Genomic DNA, 21011 nt, shown 5'->3' with positions numbered 1-21011 from the left:
GGGAAAAGAGAAAGGTACAGCAGCTCGGGGCGAGATGCTGTAAGTGGTGCAGGGTTAGATGAGGTGAGTTGAGGCGAGTTAGGAGTCCTGTGGTGCTGGTGGCAAGGCAAGAGTGGTGAGGTAAAGTGCCTCATGGCTCTGGGGCAGGAGTCCAGGAGGAAAGATTGTCCCCTGGAACTTCTACAGGAGGAAGGTGCCGAGGTTATGAAGCAGGAGAAGAGGCGTTGAAGAGCTTCTAAATCCCCTTTGGCGCCGCCAAAGGCAATTACAGGGGCATAGAGGCATCAAAAGGGAAAGTAACATTTGGAAAGCTTACTTTAATGCCACTTTGGGAATGCCAAAGGGCAAGAGAATTGTGTGGAGGCATCCAAAAATTTAGAGGAAAATTGAAGGATTAATCTAAATCCACTTTGGCGTCTTCAAAGGCCTTTACAAGGGAATAATGGCATCTAAAGGGAAAGAGACAAATTAAAAGTTTACTTAAAAGACCTTTGGGGGTGCCAAAGTCCAATACAGTTGTATGGTGGCATCCAAGAATTAAAAGACAGAAGTTTAATTCAAATCCCCTTTGGCGGTGCCAAAGGCAATTACAGGGGCATAGAAGCACCCAAAAGCAAAGAAACAAATGGAAAGTTTTCTTTAATACCACTTTAGGGATGCCAAAGGGAAAGAGAATTGCGTTGAGGCATCAAAAAATTTAGAGGAAAATTGAAGGAGTAATCTAAATCCCCTTGGCGTCTTCAAAGGCCTTTACAGGGGAATAGTGACATCTGAAGGGAAAGAGAAAAATTGAAAATTTACTTAAAAGACCGTTTAGTGGTACCAAACTCCAATATAGTTGCATGGTGGCATCCAAAAAGAAAAAGACAAATAAAGGTTTAGTCTAAATCCCCTTTGGCGCCACCAAAGGCAATTACAGGGGTATAGAGGCATCAAAAGGGAAAGAAACATTTGGAAAGCTTACTTTAATGCCACGTTGGGGATGCCAAAGGGCAAGAGAATTGCGTGGAGGCATCCAAAAATTTAGAGGAAAATTGAAGGATTAATCTAAATCCCCTTTGGCGTCTTCAAAGGCCTTTACAGGGGAATACTGGCATCTGAAGGGAAAGAGACAAATTAAAAGTTTACTTAAAAGACACTTTGGGGGTGCTAAAGTCCAATACAGTTACATGATGGCATCCAAAAATAAACATACAAATTAAGGATTTAGTTTAAATCCCCTTTGGCGCTGCCAAAGGCAATTACAGGACCATAGAGGCATCAAAAGGGAAAGAACCATTTGGAAAGCTTACTTTAAGACCACTTTGGGGATGCCAAAGGGCAAGAGAATTGCGTGGAGGCATCCAAAAATTTAGAGGAAAATTGAAGGAGTAATCTAAATCCCCTTTGGCGTCTTCAAAGGCCTTTACAGGAGAATAGTGGCATCTGAAGGGAAGGAGACAAATTAAAAGTTTACTTAAAAGACACTTTGGGGGTGCCAAAGTCCAATACAGTTACATGATGGCATCCAAAAATAAACACAAATTAAAGATTTAGTTTAAATCCCCTTTGGCACCGCCAAAGGCAATTACAGGGGCATAGAGGCTTCAAAAGGGAAAGAAACATTTGGAAAGATTACTTTAAGACCACTTTGGGGATGCCAAAGCGAAAGAGAATTGCGTGGAGGCATCCAAAAATTTAGAGGAAAATTGAAGGATTAATCTAAATCCCCTTTGGCGTCATCAAAGGCCTTTACAGGGGAATAGTGGCATCTGAAGGGAAAGAGGCAAATTAAAAGTTTACTTAAAAGACCCTTTGGGGGTGCCAAAGTCCAATACAGTTACATGATGGCATCCAAAAATTTTTTTCATCATCATACTCTGTCGCTGTCTCCCGCGTTTGCGAGGTAGCGCAAGGAAACAGACGAAAGAAATGGCCCAACCCCCCCCCCCCATACACATGTACATACGTCCACACACGCAAATATACATACCTACACAGCCTTCCATGGTTTACCCCAGACGCTTCACATGCCTTGATTCAATCCACTGACAGCACGTCAACCCCTGTATACCACATCGCTCCAATTCACTCTATTCCTTGCCCTCCTTTCACCCTCCTGCATGTTCAGGCCCCGATCACACAAAATCTTTTTCACTCCATCTTTCCACCTCCAATTTGGTCTCCCTCTTCTCCTCGTTCCCTCCACCTCCGACACATATATCCTCTTGGTCAATCTTTCCTCACTCATTCTCTCCATGTGCCCAAACCATTTCAAAACACCCTCTTCTGCTCTCTCAACCACGCTCTTTTTATTTCCACACATCTCTCTTACCCTTAAGTTACTTACTCGATCAAACCACCTCACACCACACATTGTCCTCAAACATCTCATTTCCAGCACATCCATCCTCCTGCGCACATCTCTATCCATAGCCCACGCCTCGCAACCATACAACATTGTTGGAACCACTATTCCTTCAAACATACCCATTTTTGCTTTCCGAGATAATGTTCTCGACTTCCACACATTTTTCAAGGCTCCCAAAATTTTCGCCCCCTCCCCCACCCTATGATCCACTTCCGCTTCCATGGTTCCATCCGCTGACAGATCCACTCCCAGATATCTAAAACACTTCACTTCCTCCAGTTTTTCTCCATTCAAACTCACCTCCCAATTGACTTGACCCTCACCCCTACTGTACCTAATAACCTTGCTCTTATTCACATTTACTCTTAACTTTCTTCTTCCACACACTTTACCAAACTCAGTCACCAGCTTCTGCAGTTTCTCACATGAATCAGCCACCAGCGCTGTATCATCAGCGAACAACAACTGACTCACTTCCCAAGCTCTCTCATCCCCAACAGACTTCATACTTGCCCCTCTTTCCAGGACTCTTGCATTTACCTCCCTAACAACCCCATCCATAAACAAATTAAACAACCATGGAGACATCACACACCCCTGCCGCAAACCTACATTCACTGAGAACCAATCACTTTCCTCTCTTCCTACACGTACACATGCCTTACATCCTCGATAAAAACTTTTCACTGCTTCTAACAACTTGCCTCCCACACCATATATTCTTAATACCTTCCACAGAGCATCTCTATCAACTCTATCATATGCCTTCTCCAGATCCATAAATGCTACATACAAATCCATTTGCTTTTCTAAGTATTTCTCACATACATTCTTCAAAGCAAACACCTGATCCACACATCCTCTACCACTTCTGAAACCGCACTGCTCTTCCCCAATCTGATGCTCTGTACATGCCTTCACCCTCTCAATCAATACCCTCCCATATAACTTACCAGGAATACTCAACAAACTTATACCTCTGTAATTTGAGCACTCACTCTTATCCCCTTTGCCTTTGTACAATGGCACTATGCACGCATTCCGCCAATCCTCAGGCACCTCACCATGAGTCATACATACATTAAATAACCTTACCAACCAGTCAACAATACAGTCACCCCCCTTTTTAATAAATTCCACTGCAATACCATCCAAACCTGCTGCCTTGCCGGCTTTCATCTTCCGCAAAGCTTTTACTACCTCTTCTCTGTTTACCAAATCATTTTCCCTAACCCTCTCACTTTGCACACCACCTCGACCAAAACACCCTATATCTGCCACTCTGTCATCAGACACATTCAACAAACCTTCAAAATACTCATTCCATCTCCTTCTCACATCACCGCTACTTGTTATCACCTCCCCATTTACGCCCTTCACTGAAGTTCCCATTTGCTCCCTTGTCTTACGCACCCTATTTACCTCCTTCCAGAACATCTTTTTATTCTCCCTAAAATTTACTGATAGTCTCTCACCCCAACTCTCATTTGCCCTTTTTTTCACCTCTTGCACCTTTCTCTTGACCTCCTGTCTCTTTCTTTTATACTTCTCCCACTCAATTGCATTTTTTCCCTGCAAAAATCGTCCAAATGCCTCTCTCTTCTCTTTCACTAATACTCTTACTTCTTCATCCCACCACTCACTACCCTTTCTAAACAGCCCACCTCCCACTCTTCTCATGCCACAAGCATCTTTTGCGCAATCCATCACTGATTCCCTAAATACATCCCATTCCTCCCCCACTCCCCTTACTTCCATTGTTCTCACCTTTTTCCATTCTGTACACAGTCTCTCCTGGTACTTCCCCACACAGGTCTCCTTCCCAAGCTCACTCACTCTCACCACCTTCTTCACCCCAACATTCACTCCTCTTTTCTGAAAACCCATACTAATTTTCACCTTAGCCTCCACAAGATAGTGATCAGACATCCCTCCAGTTGCACCTCTCAGCACATTAACATCCAAAAGTCTCTCTTTCGCACGCCTGTCAATTAACACGTAATCCAATAACGCTCTCTGGCCATCTCTCCTACTTACATAAGTATACTTATGTATATCTCGCTTTTTAAACCAGGTATTCCCAATCATCAGTCCTTTTTCAGCACATAAATCTACAAGCTCTTCACCATTTCCATTTACAACACTGAACACCCCATGCATACCAATTATTCCCTCAACTGCCACATTACTCACCTTTGCATTCAAATCACCCATCACTATAACCCGGTCTCGTGCATCAAAACCGCTAACACACTCATTCAGCTGCTCCCAAAACACTTGCCTCTCATGATCTTTCTTCTCATGCCCAGGTGCATATGCACCAATAATCACCCACCTCTCTCCATCAACTTTCAATTTTACCCATATTAATCGAGAATTTACTTTCTTACATTCTATCACATACTCCCACAACTCCTGTTTCAGGAGTATTGCTACTCCTTCCCTTGCTCTTGTCCTCTCACTAACCCCTGACTTCACTCCCCAGACATTTCCAAACCACTCTTCCCCTTTACCCTTGAGCTTCGTTTCACTCAGAGCCAAAACATCCAGGTTCCTTTCCTCAAACATACTACCTATCTCTCCTTTTTTCACATCTTGGTTACATCCACACACATTTAGGCACCCCACTCTGAGCCTTCGAGGAGGATGATCACTCCCCGCGCGACTCCTTCTTCTGTTTCCCATTTTAGAAAGTTAATACAAGGAGGGGAGGATTTCCGGCCCCCCGCTCCCGTCCCCTCTAGTCGCTTTCTACGACACGCGAGGAATACGTGGGAAGTATTCTTTCACCCCTATCCCCAGGGATAATATACATATATATATACATATACACACACACACACACACACACACACGCACACACACACACACACACACACATACATATATATACATATGAAAAATGTAAGAAACAATTTAGAAAACAAACTTTTAGATTGAAATGAATGAAAAAAAGGAATGTCACATAATGGTTCAACCTCTGGCTATGGAAAAGGAAATGTACAATTTATTCACACAAACGTCAATAGCAGTTCTCATCAATTTCACCACTGTATCAATAAGCTTCAATGTCTAAGCTACATTTTTCTCCAACTTCACTATTTTCTTGTCAAAAACACCATGCATGAAAACTATCACTCCATTAACACAACTATAAACATTTACTTCCCCTTTAAAAGTTCTGGGGAAGTCTGCCTCGATACACTGCGGCGAGGCGACGCGACACTGACACAATCACTGTCACAATATCACTTCTGCCTCCCCAAGTCAATCTCTCAGCCACAGTGCAGGCCTTCATCGTCGAAATCGGTCTTCTGGAGGTTACCGTTGTCGATGGGTGTGACCATGTCCTTGCTCCATACAAAGAATGGGTAGGAAGATCATATCTCTTTCCTCCTGAGAAGCGTGGACTGGATACGAACTTCACACAAGCTTTCAAAAGTCTTCCTCAAGGACATCTGCGGACCCAAAGACTTCACGATGCCTTCCCTGAGGACGTTTCCTTTGGCGAATTAAGGTGGATGTGCTAGCTGACGCTGCCGCCTGTATGCCAGATTGCCGACACTTTTATAACCCCATATTACACTGCCCCGCTTATTCTAGATGCTTCCAAAAATAAACACACAAATTAAAGATTTAGTTTAAATCCCCTTTGGCGCCGCCAAAGGCAATTACAGGGGCATAGAGGCATCAAAAGGGAAAGAAACATTTGGGAAGATTACTTTAAGACCACTTTGGGGATGCCAAAGGGCAAGAGAATTGCGTGGAGGCATCCAATAATTTAGAGGAAAATTGAAGGAGTAATGTAAATCCCCTTTGGCGTCTTCAAAGGCCTTCAAGGGAGAATAGTGGCATCTAAAGGGAAAGAGACAAATTAAAAGTTTACTTAAAAGACCCTTTGGGGGTGCCAAAGTCCAATACAGTTACATGATGGCATCCAAAAATAAACATACAAATTAATGATTTAATTTAAATCCCCTTTGGCGCCGCCAAAGGCAATTACAGGGGCATAGAGGCATCAAAAGGGAAAGAAACATTTGGAAAGCTTACTTTAAGACCACTTTGGGGATGCCAAAGGGCAAGAGAATTGCGTGGAGGCATCCAAAAATTTAGAGGAAAATTGAAGGAGTAATCTAAATCCCCTTTGGCGTCTTCAAAGGCCTTCAAGGGAGAATAGTGGCATCTGAAGGGAAAGAGACAAATTAAAAGTTTACTTAAAAGACACTTTGGGGGTGCCAAAGTCCAATACAGTTACATGATGGCATCCAAAAATAAACATACAAATTAATGATTTAATTTAAATCCCCTTTGGCGCCGCCAAAGGCAATTACAGGGGCATAGAGGCATCAAAAGGGAAAGAAACATTTGGAAAGCTTACTTTAAGACCACTTTGGGGATGCCAAAGGGCAAGAGAATTGCGTGGAGGCATCCAAAAATTTAGAGGAAAATTGAAGGAGTAATCTAAATCCCCTTTGGCGTCTTCAAAGGCCTTCAAGGGAGAATAGTGGCATCTGAAGGGAAAGAGACAAATTAAAAGTTTACTTAAAAGACCCTTTGGGGGTGCCAAAGTCCAATACAGTTACATGATGGCATCCAAAAATAAACATACAAATTAATGATTTAATTTAAATCCCCTTTGGCGCCGCCAAAGGCAATTACAGGGGCATAGAGGCATCAAAAGGGAAAGAAACATTTGGAAAGCTTACTTTAAGACCACTTTGGGGATGCCAAAGGGCAAGAGAATTGCGTGGAGGCATCCAAAAATTTAGAGGAAAATTGAAGGAGTAATCTAAATCCCCTTTGGCGTCTTCAAAGGCCTTCAAGGGAGAATAGTGGCATCTGAAGGGAAAGAGACAAATTAAAAGTTTACTTAAAAGACCCTTTGGGGGTGCCAAAGTCCAATACAGTTACATGATGGCATCCAAAAATAAACATACAAATTAATGATTTAATTTAAATCCCCTTTGGCGCCGCCAAAGGCAATTACAGGGGCATAGAGGCATCAAAAGGGAAAGAAACATTTGGAAAGCTTACTTTAAGACCACTTTGGGGATGCCAAAGGGCAAGAGAATTGCGTGGAGGCATCCAAAAATTTAGAGGAAAATTGAAGGAGTAATCTAAATCCCCTTTGGCGTCTTCAAAGGCCTTCAAGGGAGAATAGTGGCATCTGAAGGGAAAGAGACAAATTAAAAGTTTACTTAAAAGACCCTTTGGGGGTGCCAAAGTCCAATACAGTTACATGATGGCATCCAAAAATAAACATACAAATTAATGATTTAATTTAAATCCCCTTTGGCGCCGCCAAAGGCAATTACAGGGGCATAGAGGCATCAAAAGGGAAAGAAACATTTGGAAAGCTTACTTTAAGACCACTTTGGGGATGCCAAAGGGCAAGAGAATTGCGTGGAGGCATCCAAAAATTTAGAGGAAAATTGAAGGAGTAATCTAAATCCCCTTTGGCGTCTTCAAAGGCCTTCAAGGGAGAATAGTGGCATCTGAAGGGAAAGAGACAAATTAAAAGTTTACTTAAAAGACCCTTTGGGGGTGCCAAAGTCCAATACAGTTACATGATGGCATCCAAAAATAAACATACAAATTAATGATTTAATTTAAATCCCCTTTGGCGCCGCCAAAGGCAATTACAGGGGCATAGAGGCATCAAAAGGGAAAGAAACATTTGGAAAGCTTACTTTAAGACCACTTTGGGGATGCCAAAGGGCAAGAGAATTGCGTGGAGGCATCCAAAAATTTAGAGGAAAATTGAAGGAGTAATCTAAATCCCCTTTGGCGTCTTCAAAGGCCTTCAAGGGAGAATAGTGGCATCTGAAGGGAAAGAGACAAATTAAAAGTTTACTTAAAAGACCCTTTGGGGGTGCCAAAGTCCAATACAGTTACATGATGGCATCCAAAAATAAACATACAAATTAATGATTTAATTTAAATCCCCTTTGGCGCCGCCAAAGGCAATTACAGGGGCATAGAGGCATCAAAAGGGAAAGAAACATTTGGAAAGCTTACTTTAAGACCACTTTGGGGATGCCAAAGGGCAAGAGAATTGCGTGGAGGCATCCAAAAATTTAGAGGAAAATTGAAGGAGTAATCTAAATCCCCTTTGGCGTCTTCAAAGGCCTTCAAGGGAGAATAGTGGCATCTGAAGGGAAAGAGACAAATTAAAAGTTTACTTAAAAGACCCTTTGGGGGTGCCAAAGTCCAATACAGTTACATGATGGCATCCAAAAATAAACATACAAATTAATGATTTAATTTAAATCCCCTTTGGCGCCGCCAAAGGCAATTACAGGGGCATAGAGGCATCAAAAGGGAAAGAAACATTTGGAAAGCTTACTTTAAGACCACTTTGGGGATGCCAAAGGGCAAGAGAATTGCGTGGAGGCATCCAAAAATTTAGAGGAAAATTGAAGGAGTAATCTAAATCCCCTTTGGCGTCTTCAAAGGCCTTCAAGGGAGAATAGTGGCATCTGAAGGGAAAGAGACAAATTAAAAGTTTACTTAAAAGACCCTTTGGGGGTGCCAAAGTCCAATACAGTTACATGATGGCATCCAAAAATAAACATACAAATTAATGATTTAATTTAAATCCCCTTTGGCGCCGCCAAAGGCAATTACAGGGGCATAGAGGCATCAAAAGGGAAAGAAACATTTGGAAAGCTTACTTTAAGACCACTTTGGGGATGCCAAAGGGCAAGAGAATTGCGTGGAGGCATCCAAAAATTTAGAGGAAAATTGAAGGAGTAATCTAAATCCCCTTTGGCGTCTTCAAAGGCCTTCAAGGGAGAATAGTGGCATCTGAAGGGAAAGAGACAAATTAAAAGTTTACTTAAAAGACCCTTTGGGGGTGCCAAAGTCCAATACAGTTACATGATGGCATCCAAAAATAAACATACAAATTAATGATTTAATTTAAATCCCCTTTGGCGCCGCCAAAGGCAATTACAGGGGCATAGAGGCATCAAAAGGGAAAGAAACATTTGGAAAGCTTACTTTAAGACCACTTTGGGGATGCCAAAGGGCAAGAGAATTGCGTGGAGGCATCCAAAAATTTAGAGGAAAATTGAAGGAGTAATCTAAATCCCCTTTGGCGTCTTCAAAGGCCTTCAAGGGAGAATAGTGGCATCTGAAGGGAAAGAGACAAATTAAAAGTTTACTTAAAAGACCCTTTGGGGGTGCCAAAGTCCAATACAGTTACATGATGGCATCCAAAAATAAACATACAAATTAATGATTTAATTTAAATCCCCTTTGGCGCCGCCAAAGGCAATTACAGGGGCATAGAGGCATCAAAAGGGAAAGAAACATTTGGAAAGCTTACTTTAAGACCACTTTGGGGATGCCAAAGGGCAAGAGAATTGCGTGGAGGCATCCAAAAATTTAGAGGAAAATTGAAGGAGTAATCTAAATCCCCTTTGGCGTCTTCAAAGGCCTTCAAGGGAGAATAGTGGCATCTGAAGGGAAAGAGACAAATTAAAAGTTTACTTAAAAGACCCTTTGGGGGTGCCAAAGTCCAATACAGTTACATGATGGCATCCAAAAATAAACATACAAATTAATGATTTAATTTAAATCCCCTTTGGCGCCGCCAAAGGCAATTACAGGGGCATAGAGGCATCAAAAGGGAAAGAAACATTTGGAAAGCTTACTTTAAGACCACTTTGGGGATGCCAAAGGGCAAGAGAATTGCGTGGAGGCATCCAAAAATTTAGAGGAAAATTGAAGGAGTAATCTAAATCCCCTTTGGCGTCTTCAAAGGCCTTACAGGAGAATAGTGGCATCTGAAGGGAAAGAGACAAATTAAAAGTTTACTTAAAAGACCCTTTGGGGGTGCCAAAGTCCAATACAGTTACATGATGGCATCCAAAAATAAACATACAAATTAATGATTTAATTTAAATCCCCTTTGGCGCCGCCAAAGGCAATTACAGGGGCATAGAGGCATCAAAAGGGAAAGAAACATTTGGAAAGCTTACTTTAAGACCACTTTGGGGATGCCAAAGGGCAAGAGAATTGCGTGGAGGCATCCAAAAATTTAGAGGAAAATTGAAGGAGTAATCTAAATCCCCTTTGGCGTCTTCAAAGGCCTTCAAGGGAGAATAGTGGCATCTGAAGGGAAAGAGACAAATTAAAAGTTTACTTAAAAGACCCTTTGGGGGTGCCAAAGTCCAATACAGTTACATGATGGCATCCAAAAATAAACATACAAATTAATGATTTAATTTAAATCCCCTTTGGCGCCGCCAAAGGCAATTACAGGGGCATAGAGGCATCAAAAGGGAAAGAAACATTTGGAAAGCTTACTTTAAGACCACTTTGGGGATGCCAAAGGGCAAGAGAATTGCGTGGAGGCATCCAAAAATTTAGAGGAAAATTGAAGGAGTAATCTAAATCCCCTTTGGCGTCTTCAAAGGCCTTCAAGGGAGAATAGTGGCATCTGAAGGGAAAGAGACAAATTAAAAGTTTACTTAAAAGACACTTTGGGGGTGCCAAAGTCCAATACAGTTACATGATGGCATCCAAAAATAAACATACAAATTAATGATTTAATTTAAATCCCCTTTGGCGCCGCCAAAGGCAATTACAGGGGCATAGAGGCATCAAAAGGGAAAGAAACATTTGGAAAGCTTACTTTAAGACCACTTTGGGGATGCCAAAGGGCAAGAGAATTGCGTGGAGGCATCCAAAAATTTAGAGGAAAATTGAAGGAGTAATCTAAATCCCCTTTGGCGTCTTCAAAGGCCTTCAAGGGAGAATAGTGGCATCTGAAGGGAAAGAGACAAATTAAAAGTTTACTTAAAAGACCCTTTGGGGGTGCCAAAGTCCAATACAGTTACATGATGGCATCCAAAAATAAACATACAAATTAATGATTTAATTTAAATCCCCTTTGGCGCCGCCAAAGGCAATTACAGGGGCATAGAGGCATCAAAAGGGAAAGAAACATTTGGAAAGCTTACTTTAAGACCACTTTGGGGATGCCAAAGGGCAAGAGAATTGCGTGGAGGCATCCAAAAATTTAGAGGAAAATTGAAGGAGTAATCTAAATCCCCTTTGGCGTCTTCAAAGGCCTTCAAGGGAGAATAGTGGCATCTGAAGGGAAAGAGACAAATTAAAAGTTTACTTAAAAGACCCTTTGGGGGTGCCAAAGTCCAATACAGTTACATGATGGCATCCAAAAATAAACATACAAATTAATGATTTAATTTAAATCCCCTTTGGCGCCGCCAAAGGCAATTACAGGGGCATAGAGGCATCAAAAGGGAAAGAAACATTTGGAAAGCTTACTTTAAGACCACTTTGGGGATGCCAAAGGGCAAGAGAATTGCGTGGAGGCATCCAAAAATTTAGAGGAAAATTGAAGGAGTAATCTAAATCCCCTTTGGCGTCTTCAAAGGCCTTCAAGGGAGAATAGTGGCATCTGAAGGGAAAGAGACAAATTAAAAGTTTACTTAAAAGACCCTTTGGGGGTGCCAAAGTCCAATACAGTTACATGATGGCATCCAAAAATAAACATACAAATTAATGATTTAATTTAAATCCCCTTTGGCGCCGCCAAAGGCAATTACAGGGGCATAGAGGCATCAAAAGGGAAAGAAACATTTGGAAAGCTTACTTTAAGACCACTTTGGGGATGCCAAAGGGCAAGAGAATTGCGTGGAGGCATCCAAAAATTTAGAGGAAAATTGAAGGAGTAATCTAAATCCCCTTTGGCGTCTTCAAAGGCCTTCAAGGGAGAATAGTGGCATCTGAAGGGAAAGAGACAAATTAAAAGTTTACTTAAAAGACCCTTTGGGGGTGCCAAAGTCCAATACAGTTACATGATGGCATCCAAAAATAAACATACAAATTAATGATTTAATTTAAATCCCCTTTGGCGCCGCCAAAGGCAATTACAGGGGCATAGAGGCATCAAAAGGGAAAGAAACATTTGGAAAGCTTACTTTAAGACCACTTTGGGGATGCCAAAGGGCAAGAGAATTGCGTGGAGGCATCCAAAAATTTAGAGGAAAATTGAAGGAGTAATCTAAATCCCCTTTGGCGTCTTCAAAGGCCTTACAGGAGAATAGTGGCATCTGAAGGGAAAGAGACAAATTAAAAGTTTACTTAAAAGACCCTTTGGGGGTGCCAAAGTCCAATACAGTTACATGATGGCATCCAAAAATAAACATACAAATTAATGATTTAATTTAAATCCCCTTTGGCGCCGCCAAAGGCAATTACAGGGGCATAGAGGCATCAAAAGGGAAAGAAACATTTGGAAAGCTTACTTTAAGACCACTTTGGGGATGCCAAAGGGCAAGAGAATTGCGTGGAGGCATCCAAAAATTTAGAGGAAAATTGAAGGAGTAATCTAAATCCCCTTTGGCGTCTTCAAAGGCCTTCAAGGGAGAATAGTGGCATCTGAAGGGAAAGAGACAAATTAAAAGTTTACTTAAAAGACACTTTGGGGGTGCCAAAGTCCAATACAGTTACATGATGGCATCCAAAAATAAACATACAAATTAATGATTTAATTTAAATCCCCTTTGGCGCCGCCAAAGGCAATTACAGGGGCATAGAGGCATCAAAAGGGAAAGAAACATTTGGAAAGCTTACTTTAAGACCACTTTGGGGATGCCAAAGGGCAAGAGAATTGCGTGGAGGCATCCAAAAATTTAGAGGAAAATTGAAGGAGTAATCTAAATCCCCTTTGGCGTCTTCAAAGGCCTTCAAGGGAGAATAGTGGCATCTGAAGGGAAAGAGACAAATTAAAAGTTTACTTAAAAGACCCTTTGGGGGTGCCAAAGTCCAATACAGTTACATGATGGCATCCAAAAATAAACATACAAATTAATGATTTAATTTAAATCCCCTTTGGCGCCGCCAAAGGCAATTACAGGGGCATAGAGGCATCAAAAGGGAAAGAAACATTTGGAAAGATTACTTTAAGACCACTTTGGGGATGCCAAAGGGCAAGAGAATTGCGTGGAGGCATCCAAAAATTTAGAGGAAAATTGAAGGAGTAATCTAAATCCCCTTTGGCGTCTTCAAAGGCCTTTACAGGAGAATAGTGGCATCTGAAGGGAAAGAGACAAATTAAAAGTTTACTTAAAAGACCCTTTGGGGGTGCCAAAGTCCAATACAGTTACATGATGGCATCCAAAAATAAACATACAAATTAATGATTTAATTTAAATCCCCTTTGGCGCCGCCAAAGGCAATTACAGGGGCATAGAGGCATCAAAAGGGAAAGAAACATTTGGAAAGCTTACTTTAAGACCACTTTGGGGATGCCAAAGGGCAAGAGAATTGCGTGGAGGCATCCAAAAATTTAGAGGAAAATTGAAGGAGTAATCTAAATCCCCTTTGGCGTCTTCAAAGGCCTTCAAGGGAGAATAGTGGCATCTGAAGGGAAAGAGACAAATTAAAAGTTTACTTAAAAGACCCTTTGGGGGTGCCAAAGTCCAATACAGTTACATGATGGCATCCAAAAATAAACATACAAATTAATGATTTAATTTAAATCCCCTTTGGCGCCGCCAAAGGCAATTACAGGGGCATAGAGGCATCAAAAGGGAAAGAAACATTTGGAAAGCTTACTTTAAGACCACTTTGGGGATGCCAAAGGGCAAGAGAATTGCGTGGAGGCATCCAAAAATTTAGAGGAAAATTGAAGGAGTAATCTAAATCCCCTTTGGCGTCTTCAAAGGCCTTCAAGGGAGAATAGTGGCATCTGAAGGGAAAGAGACAAATTAAAAGTTTACTTAAAAGACCCTTTGGGGGTGCCAAAGTCCAATACAGTTACATGATGGCATCCAAAAATAAACATACAAATTAATGATTTAATTTAAATCCCCTTTGGCGCCGCCAAAGGCAATTACAGGGGCATAGAGGCATCAAAAGGGAAAGAAACATTTGGAAAGCTTACTTTAAGACCACTTTGGGGATGCCAAAGGGCAAGAGAATTGCGTGGAGGCATCCAAAAATTTAGAGGAAAATTGAAGGAGTAATCTAAATCCCCTTTGGCGTCTTCAAAGGCCTTCAAGGGAGAATAGTGGCATCTGAAGGGAAAGAGACAAATTAAAAGTTTACTTAAAAGACCCTTTGGGGGTGCCAAAGTCCAATACAGTTACATGATGGCATCCAAAAATAAACATACAAATTAATGATTTAATTTAAATCCCCTTTGGCGCCGCCAAAGGCAATTACAGGGGCATAGAGGCATCAAAAGGGAAAGAAACATTTGGAAAGCTTACTTTAAGACCACTTTGGGGATGCCAAAGGGCAAGAGAATTGCGTGGAGGCATCCAAAAATTTAGAGGAAAATTGAAGGAGTAATCTAAATCCCCTTTGGCGTCTTCAAAGGCCTTCAAGGAGAATAGTGGCATCTGAAGGGAAAGAGACAAATTAAAAGTTTACTTAAAAGACCCTTTGGGGGTGCCAAAGTCCAATACAGTTACATGATGGCATCCAAAAATAAACATACAAATTAATGATTTAATTTAAATCCCCTTTGGCGCCGCCAAAGGCAATTACAGGGGCATAGAGGCATCAAAAGGGAAAGAAACATTTGGAAAGCTTACTTTAAGACCACTTTGGGGATGCCAAAGGGCAAGAGAATTGCGTGGAGGCATCCAAAAATTTAGAGGAAAATTGAAGGAGTAATCTAAATCCCCTTTGGCGTCTTCAAAGGCCTTCAAGGGAGAATAGTGGCATCTGAAGGGAAAGAGACAAATTAAAAGTTTACTTAAAAGACACTTTGGGGGTGCCAAAGTCCAATACAGTTACATGATGGCATCCAAAAATAAACATACAAATTAATGATTTAATTTAAATCCCCTTTGGCGCCGCCAAAGGCAATTACAGGGGCATAGAGGCATCAAAAGGGAAAGAAACATTTGGAAAGCTTACTTTAAGACCACTTTGGGGATGCCAAAGGGCAAGAGAATTGCGTGGAGGCATCCAAAAATTTAGAGGAAAATTGAAGGAGTAATCTAAATCCCCTTTGGCGTCTTCAAAGGCCTTCAAGGGAGAATAGTGGCATCTGAAGGGAAAGAGACAAATTAAAAGTTTACTTAAAAGACCCTTTGGGGGTGCCAAAGTCCAATACAGTTACATGATGGCATCCAAAAATAAACATACAAATTAATGATTTAATTTAAATCCCCTTTGGCGCCGCCAAAGGCAATTACAGGGGCATAGAGGCATCAAAAGGGAAAGAAACATTTGGAAAGCTTACTTTAAGACCACTTTGGGGATGCCAAAGGGCAAGAGAATTGCGTGGAGGCATCCAAAAATTTAGAGGAAAATTGAAGGAGTAATCTAAATCCCCTTTGGCGTCTTCAAAGGCCTTTACAGGAGAATAGTGGCATCTGAAGGGAAAGAGACAAATTAAAAGTTTACTTAAAAGACCCTTTGGGGGTGCCAAAGTCCAATACAGTTACATGATGGCATCCAAAAATAAACATACAAATTAATGATTTAATTTAAATCCCCTTTGGCGCCGCCAAAGGCAATTACAGGGGCATAGAGGCATCAAAAGGGAAAGAAACATTTGGAAAGCTTACTTTAAGACCACTTTGGGGATGCCAAAGGGCAAGAGAATTGCGTGGAGGCATCCAAAAATTTAGAGGAAAATTGAAGGAGTAATCTAAATCCCCTTTGGCGTCTTCAAAGGCCTTCAAGGGAGAATAGTGGCATCTGAAGGGAAAGAGACAAATTAAAAGTTTACTTAAAAGACCCTTTGGGGGTGCCAAAGTCCAATACAGTTACATGATGGCATCCAAAAATAAACATACAAATTAATGATTTAATTTAAATCCCCTTTGGCGCCGCCAAAGGCAATTACAGGGGCATAGAGGCATCAAAAGGGAAAGAAACATTTGGAAAGCTTACTTTAAGACCACTTTGGGGATGCCAAAGGGCAAGAGAATTGCGTGGAGGCATCCAAAAATTTAGAGGAAAATTGAAGGAGTAATCTAAATCCCCTTTGGCGTCTTCAAAGGCCTTCAAGGGAGAATAGTGGCATCTGAAGGGAAAGAGACAAATTAAAAGTTTACTTAAAAGACCCTTTGGGGGTGCCAAAGTCCAATACAGTTACATGATGGCATCCAAAAATAAACATACAAATTAATGATTTAATTTAAATCCCCTTTGGCGCCGCCAAAGGCAATTACAGGGGCATAGAGGCATCAAAAGGGAAAGAAACATTTGGAAAGCTTACTTTAAGACCACTTTGGGGATGCCAAAGGGCAAGAGAATTGCGTGGAGGCATCCAAAAATTTAGAGGAAAATTGAAGGAGTAATCTAAATCCCCTTTGGCGTCTTCAAAGGCCTTCAAGGGAGAATAGTGGCATCTGAAGGGAAAGAGACAAATTAAAAGTTTACTTAAAAGACCCTTTGGGGGTGCCAAAGTCCAATACAGTTACATGATGGCATCCAAAAATAAACATACAAATTAATGATTTAATTTAAATCCCCTTTGGCGCCGCCAAAGGCAATTACAGGGGCATAGAGGCATCAAAAGGGAAAGAAACATTTGGAAAGCTTACTTTAAGACCACTTTGGGGATGCCAAAGGGCAAGAGAATTGCGTGGAGGCATCCAAAAATTTAGAGGAAAATTGAAGGAGTAATCTAAATCCCCTTTGGCGTCTTCAAAGGCCTTACAGGAGAATAGTGGCATCTGAAGGGAAAGAGACAAATTAAAAGTTTACTTAAAAGACCCTTTGGGGGTGCCAAAGTCCAATACAGTTACATGATGGCATCCAAAAATAAACATACAAATTAATGATTTAATTTAAATCCCCTTTGGCGCCGCCAAAGGCAATTACAGGGGCATAGAGGCATCAAAAGGGAAAGAAACATTTGGAAAGCTTACTTTAAGACCACTTTGGGGATGCCAAAGGGCAAGAGAATTGCGTGGAGGCATCCAAAAATTTAGAGGAAAATTGAAGGAGTAATCTAAATCCCCTTTGGCGTCTTCAAAGGCCTTCAAGGGAGAATAGTGGCATCTGAAGGGAAAGAGACAAATTAAAAGTTTACTTAAAAGACACTTTGGGGGTGCCAAAGTCCAATACAGTTACATGATGGCATCCAAAAATAAACATACAAATTAATGATTTAATTTAAATCCCCTTTGGCGCCGCCAAAGGCAATTACAGGGGCATAGAGGCATCAAAAGGGAAAGAAACATTTGGAAAGCTTACTTTAAGACCACTTTGGGGATGCCAAAGGGCAAGAGAATTGCGTGGAGGCATCCAAAAATTTAGAGGAAAATTGAAGGAGTAATCTAAATCCCCTTTGGCGTCTTCAAAGGCCTTCAAGGGAGAATAGTGGCATCTGAAGGGAAAGAGACAAATTAAAAGTTTACTTAAAAGACCCTTTGGGGGTGCCAAAGTCCAATACAGTTACATGATGGCATCCAAAAATAAACATACAAATTAATGATTTAATTTAAATCCCCTTTGGCGCCGCCAAAGGCAATTACAGGGGCATAGAGGCATCAAAAGGGAAAGAAACATTTGGAAAGCTTACTTTAAGACCACTTTGGGGATGCCAAAGGGCAAGAGAATTGCGTGGAGGCATCCAAAAATTTAGAGGAAAATTGAAGGAGTAATCTAAATCCCCTTTGGCGTCTTCAAAGGCCTTCAAGGGAGAATAGTGGCATCTGAAGGGAAAGAGACAAATTAAAAGTTTACTTAAAAGACCCTTTGGGGGTGCCAAAGTCCAATACAGTTACATGATGGCATCCAAAAATAAACATACAAATTAATGATTTAATTTAAATCCCCTTTGGCGCCGCCAAAGGCAATTACAGGGGCATAGAGGCATCAAAAGGGAAAGAAACATTTGGAAAGCTTACTTTAAGACCACTTTGGGGATGCCAAAGGGCAAGAGAATTGCGTGGAGGCATCCAAAAATTTAGAGGAAAATTGAAGGAGTAATCTAAATCCCCTTTGGCGTCTTCAAAGGCCTTCAAGGGAGAATAGTGGCATCTGAAGGGAAAGAGACAAATTAAAAGTTTACTTAAAAGACCCTTTGGGGGTGCCAAAGTCCAATACAGTTACATGATGGCATCCAAAAATAAACATACAAATTAATGATTTAATTTAAATCCCCTTTGGCGCCGCCAAAGGCAATTACAGGGGCATAGAGGCATCAAAAGGGAAAGAAACATTTGGAAAGCTTACTTTAAGACCACTTTGGGGATGCCAAAGGGCAAGAGAATTGCGTGGAGGCATCCAAAAATTTAGAGGAAAATTGAAGGAGTAATCTAAATCCCCTTTGGCGTCTTCAAAGGCCTTCAAGGGAGAATAGTGGCATCTGAAGGGAAAGAGACAAATTAAAAGTTTACTTAAAAGACCCTTTGGGGGTGCCAAAGTCCAATACAGTTACATGATGGCATCCAAAAATAAACATACAAATTAATGATTTAATTTAAATCCCCTTTGGCGCCGCCAAAGGCAATTACAGGGGCATAGAGGCATCAAAAGGGAAAGAAACATTTGGAAAGCTTACTTTAAGACCACTTTGGGGATGCCAAAGGGCAAGAGAATTGCGTGGAGGCATCCAAAAATTTAGAGGAAAATTGAAGGAGTAATCTAAATCCCCTTTGGCGTCTTCAAAGGCCTTCAAGGGAGAATAGTGGCATCTGAAGGGAAAGAGACAAATTAAAAGTTTACTTAAAAGACCCTTTGGGGGTGCCAAAGTCCAATACAGTTACATGATGGCATCCAAAAATAAACATACAAATTAATGATTTAATTTAAATCCCCTTTGGCGCCGCCAAAGGCAATTACAGGGGCATAGAGGCATCAAAAGGGAAAGAAACATTTGGAAAGCTTACTTTAAGACCACTTTGGGGATGCCAAAGGGCAAGAGAATTGCGTGGAGGCATCCAAAAATTTAGAGGAAAATTGAAGGAGTAATCTAAATCCCCTTTGGCGTCTTCAAAGGCCTTCAAGGGAGAATAGTGGCATCTGAAGGGAAAGAGACAAATTAAAAGTTTACTTAAAAGACCCTTTGGGGGTGCCAAAGTCCAATACAGTTACATGATGGCATCCAAAAATAAACATACAAATTAATGATTTAATTTAAATCCCCTTTGGCGCCGCCAAAGGCAATTACAGGGGCATAGAGGCATCAAAAGGGAAAGAAACATTTGGAAAGCTTACTTTAAGACCACTTTGGGGATGCCAAAGGGCAAGAGAATTGCGTGGAGGCATCCAAAAATTTAGAGGAAAATTGAAGGAGTAATCTAAATCCCCTTTGGCGTCTTCAAAGGCCTTCAGGGAGAATAGTGGCATCTGAAGGGAAAGAGACAAATTAAAAGTTTACTTAAAAGACCCTTTGGGGGTGCCAAAGTCCAATACAGTTACATGATGGCATCCAAAAATAAACATACAAATTAATGATTTAATTTAAATCCCCTTTGGCGCCGCCAAAGGCAATTACAGGGGCATAGAGGCATCAAAAGGGAAAGAAACATTTGGAAAGCTTACTTTAAGACCACTTTGGGGATGCCAAAGGGCAAGAGAATTGCGTGGAGGCATCCAAAAATTTAGAGGAAAATTGAAGGAGTAATCTAAATCCCCTTTGGCGTCTTCAAAGGCCTTCAAGGGAGAATAGTGGCATCTGAAGGGAAAGAGACAAATTAAAAGTTTACTTAAAAGACCCTTTGGGGGTGCCAAAGTCCAATACAGTTACATGATGGCATCCAAAAATAAACATACAAATTAATGATTTAATTTAAATCCCCTTTGGCGCCGCCAAAGGCAATTACAGGGGCATAGAGGCATCAAAAGGGAAAGAAACATTTGGAAAGCTTACTTTAAGACCACTTTGGGGATGCCAAAGGGCAAGAGAATTGCGTGGAGGCATCCAAAAATTTAGAGGAAAATTGAAGGAGTAATCTAAATCCCCTTTGGCGTCTTCAAAGGCCTTCAAGGGAGAATAGTGGCATCTGAAGGGAAAGAGACAAATTAAAAGTTTACTTAAAAGACCCTTTGGGGGTGCCAAAGTCCAATACAGTTACATGATGGCATCCAAAAATAAACATACAAATTAATGATTTAATTTAAATCCCCTTTGGCGCCGCCAAAGGCAATTACAGGGGCATAGAGGCATCAAAAGGGAAAGAAACATTTGGAAAGCTTACTTTAAGACCACTTTGGGGATGCCAAAGGGCAAGAGAATTGCGTGGAGGCATCCAAAAATTTAGAGGAAAATTGAAGGAGTAATCTAAATCCCCTTTGGCGTCTTCAAAGGCCTTCAAGGGAGAATAGTGGCATCTGAAGGGAAAGAGACAAATTAAAAGTTTACTTAAAAGACCCTTTGGGGGTGCCAAAGTCCAATACAGTTACATGATGGCATCCAAAAATAAACATACAAATTAATGATTTAATTTAAATCCCCTTTGGCGCCGCCAAAGGCAATTACAGGGGCATAGAGGCATCAAAAGGGAAAGAAACATTTGGAAAGCTTACTTTAAGACCACTTTGGGGATGCCAAAGGGCAAGAGAATTGCGTGGAGGCATCCAAAAATTTAGAGGAAAATTGAAGGAGTAATCTAAATCCCCTTTGGCGTCTTCAAAGGCCTTCAAGGGAGAATAGTGGCATCTGAAGGGAAAGAGACAAATTAAAAGTTTACTTAAAAGACCCTTTGGGGTG

At 41.1% G+C, this 21011-nt stretch overlaps 1 protein-coding gene across 11 annotated transcripts in view; it reads right to left on the bottom strand.

Annotated features, from left to right (window-relative positions):
• Nucleotides 1-21011, bottom strand: part of LOC139760264 (uncharacterized) — a 229306-nt gene that overhangs the window by 75248 nt on the left and 133047 nt on the right. The window contains exon 1 of one of the 11 annotated variants that reach the window (XM_071683203.1): nucleotides 965-2157. The exons of the other annotated variants lie outside the window; for them this stretch is intronic. Within the exon in view, the coding sequence (XP_071539304.1) occupies nucleotides 965-1015 (51 nt within the window). The 5' untranslated portion in view covers nucleotides 1016-2157. Of the gene's footprint in view, nucleotides 1-964; nucleotides 2158-21011 lie in introns of those variants that run through there. 11 annotated transcript variants of the gene reach the window in all.

Source organism: Panulirus ornatus, chromosome 36, assembly GCF_036320965.1.
Source record: "Panulirus ornatus isolate Po-2019 chromosome 36, ASM3632096v1, whole genome shotgun sequence".
NCBI classification, from domain to species: domain Eukaryota; kingdom Metazoa; phylum Arthropoda; class Malacostraca; order Decapoda; family Palinuridae; genus Panulirus; species Panulirus ornatus.
Note: the sequence above shows the minus strand (reverse complement) of the source record. Positions and strands in the feature narration are given on the sequence as shown.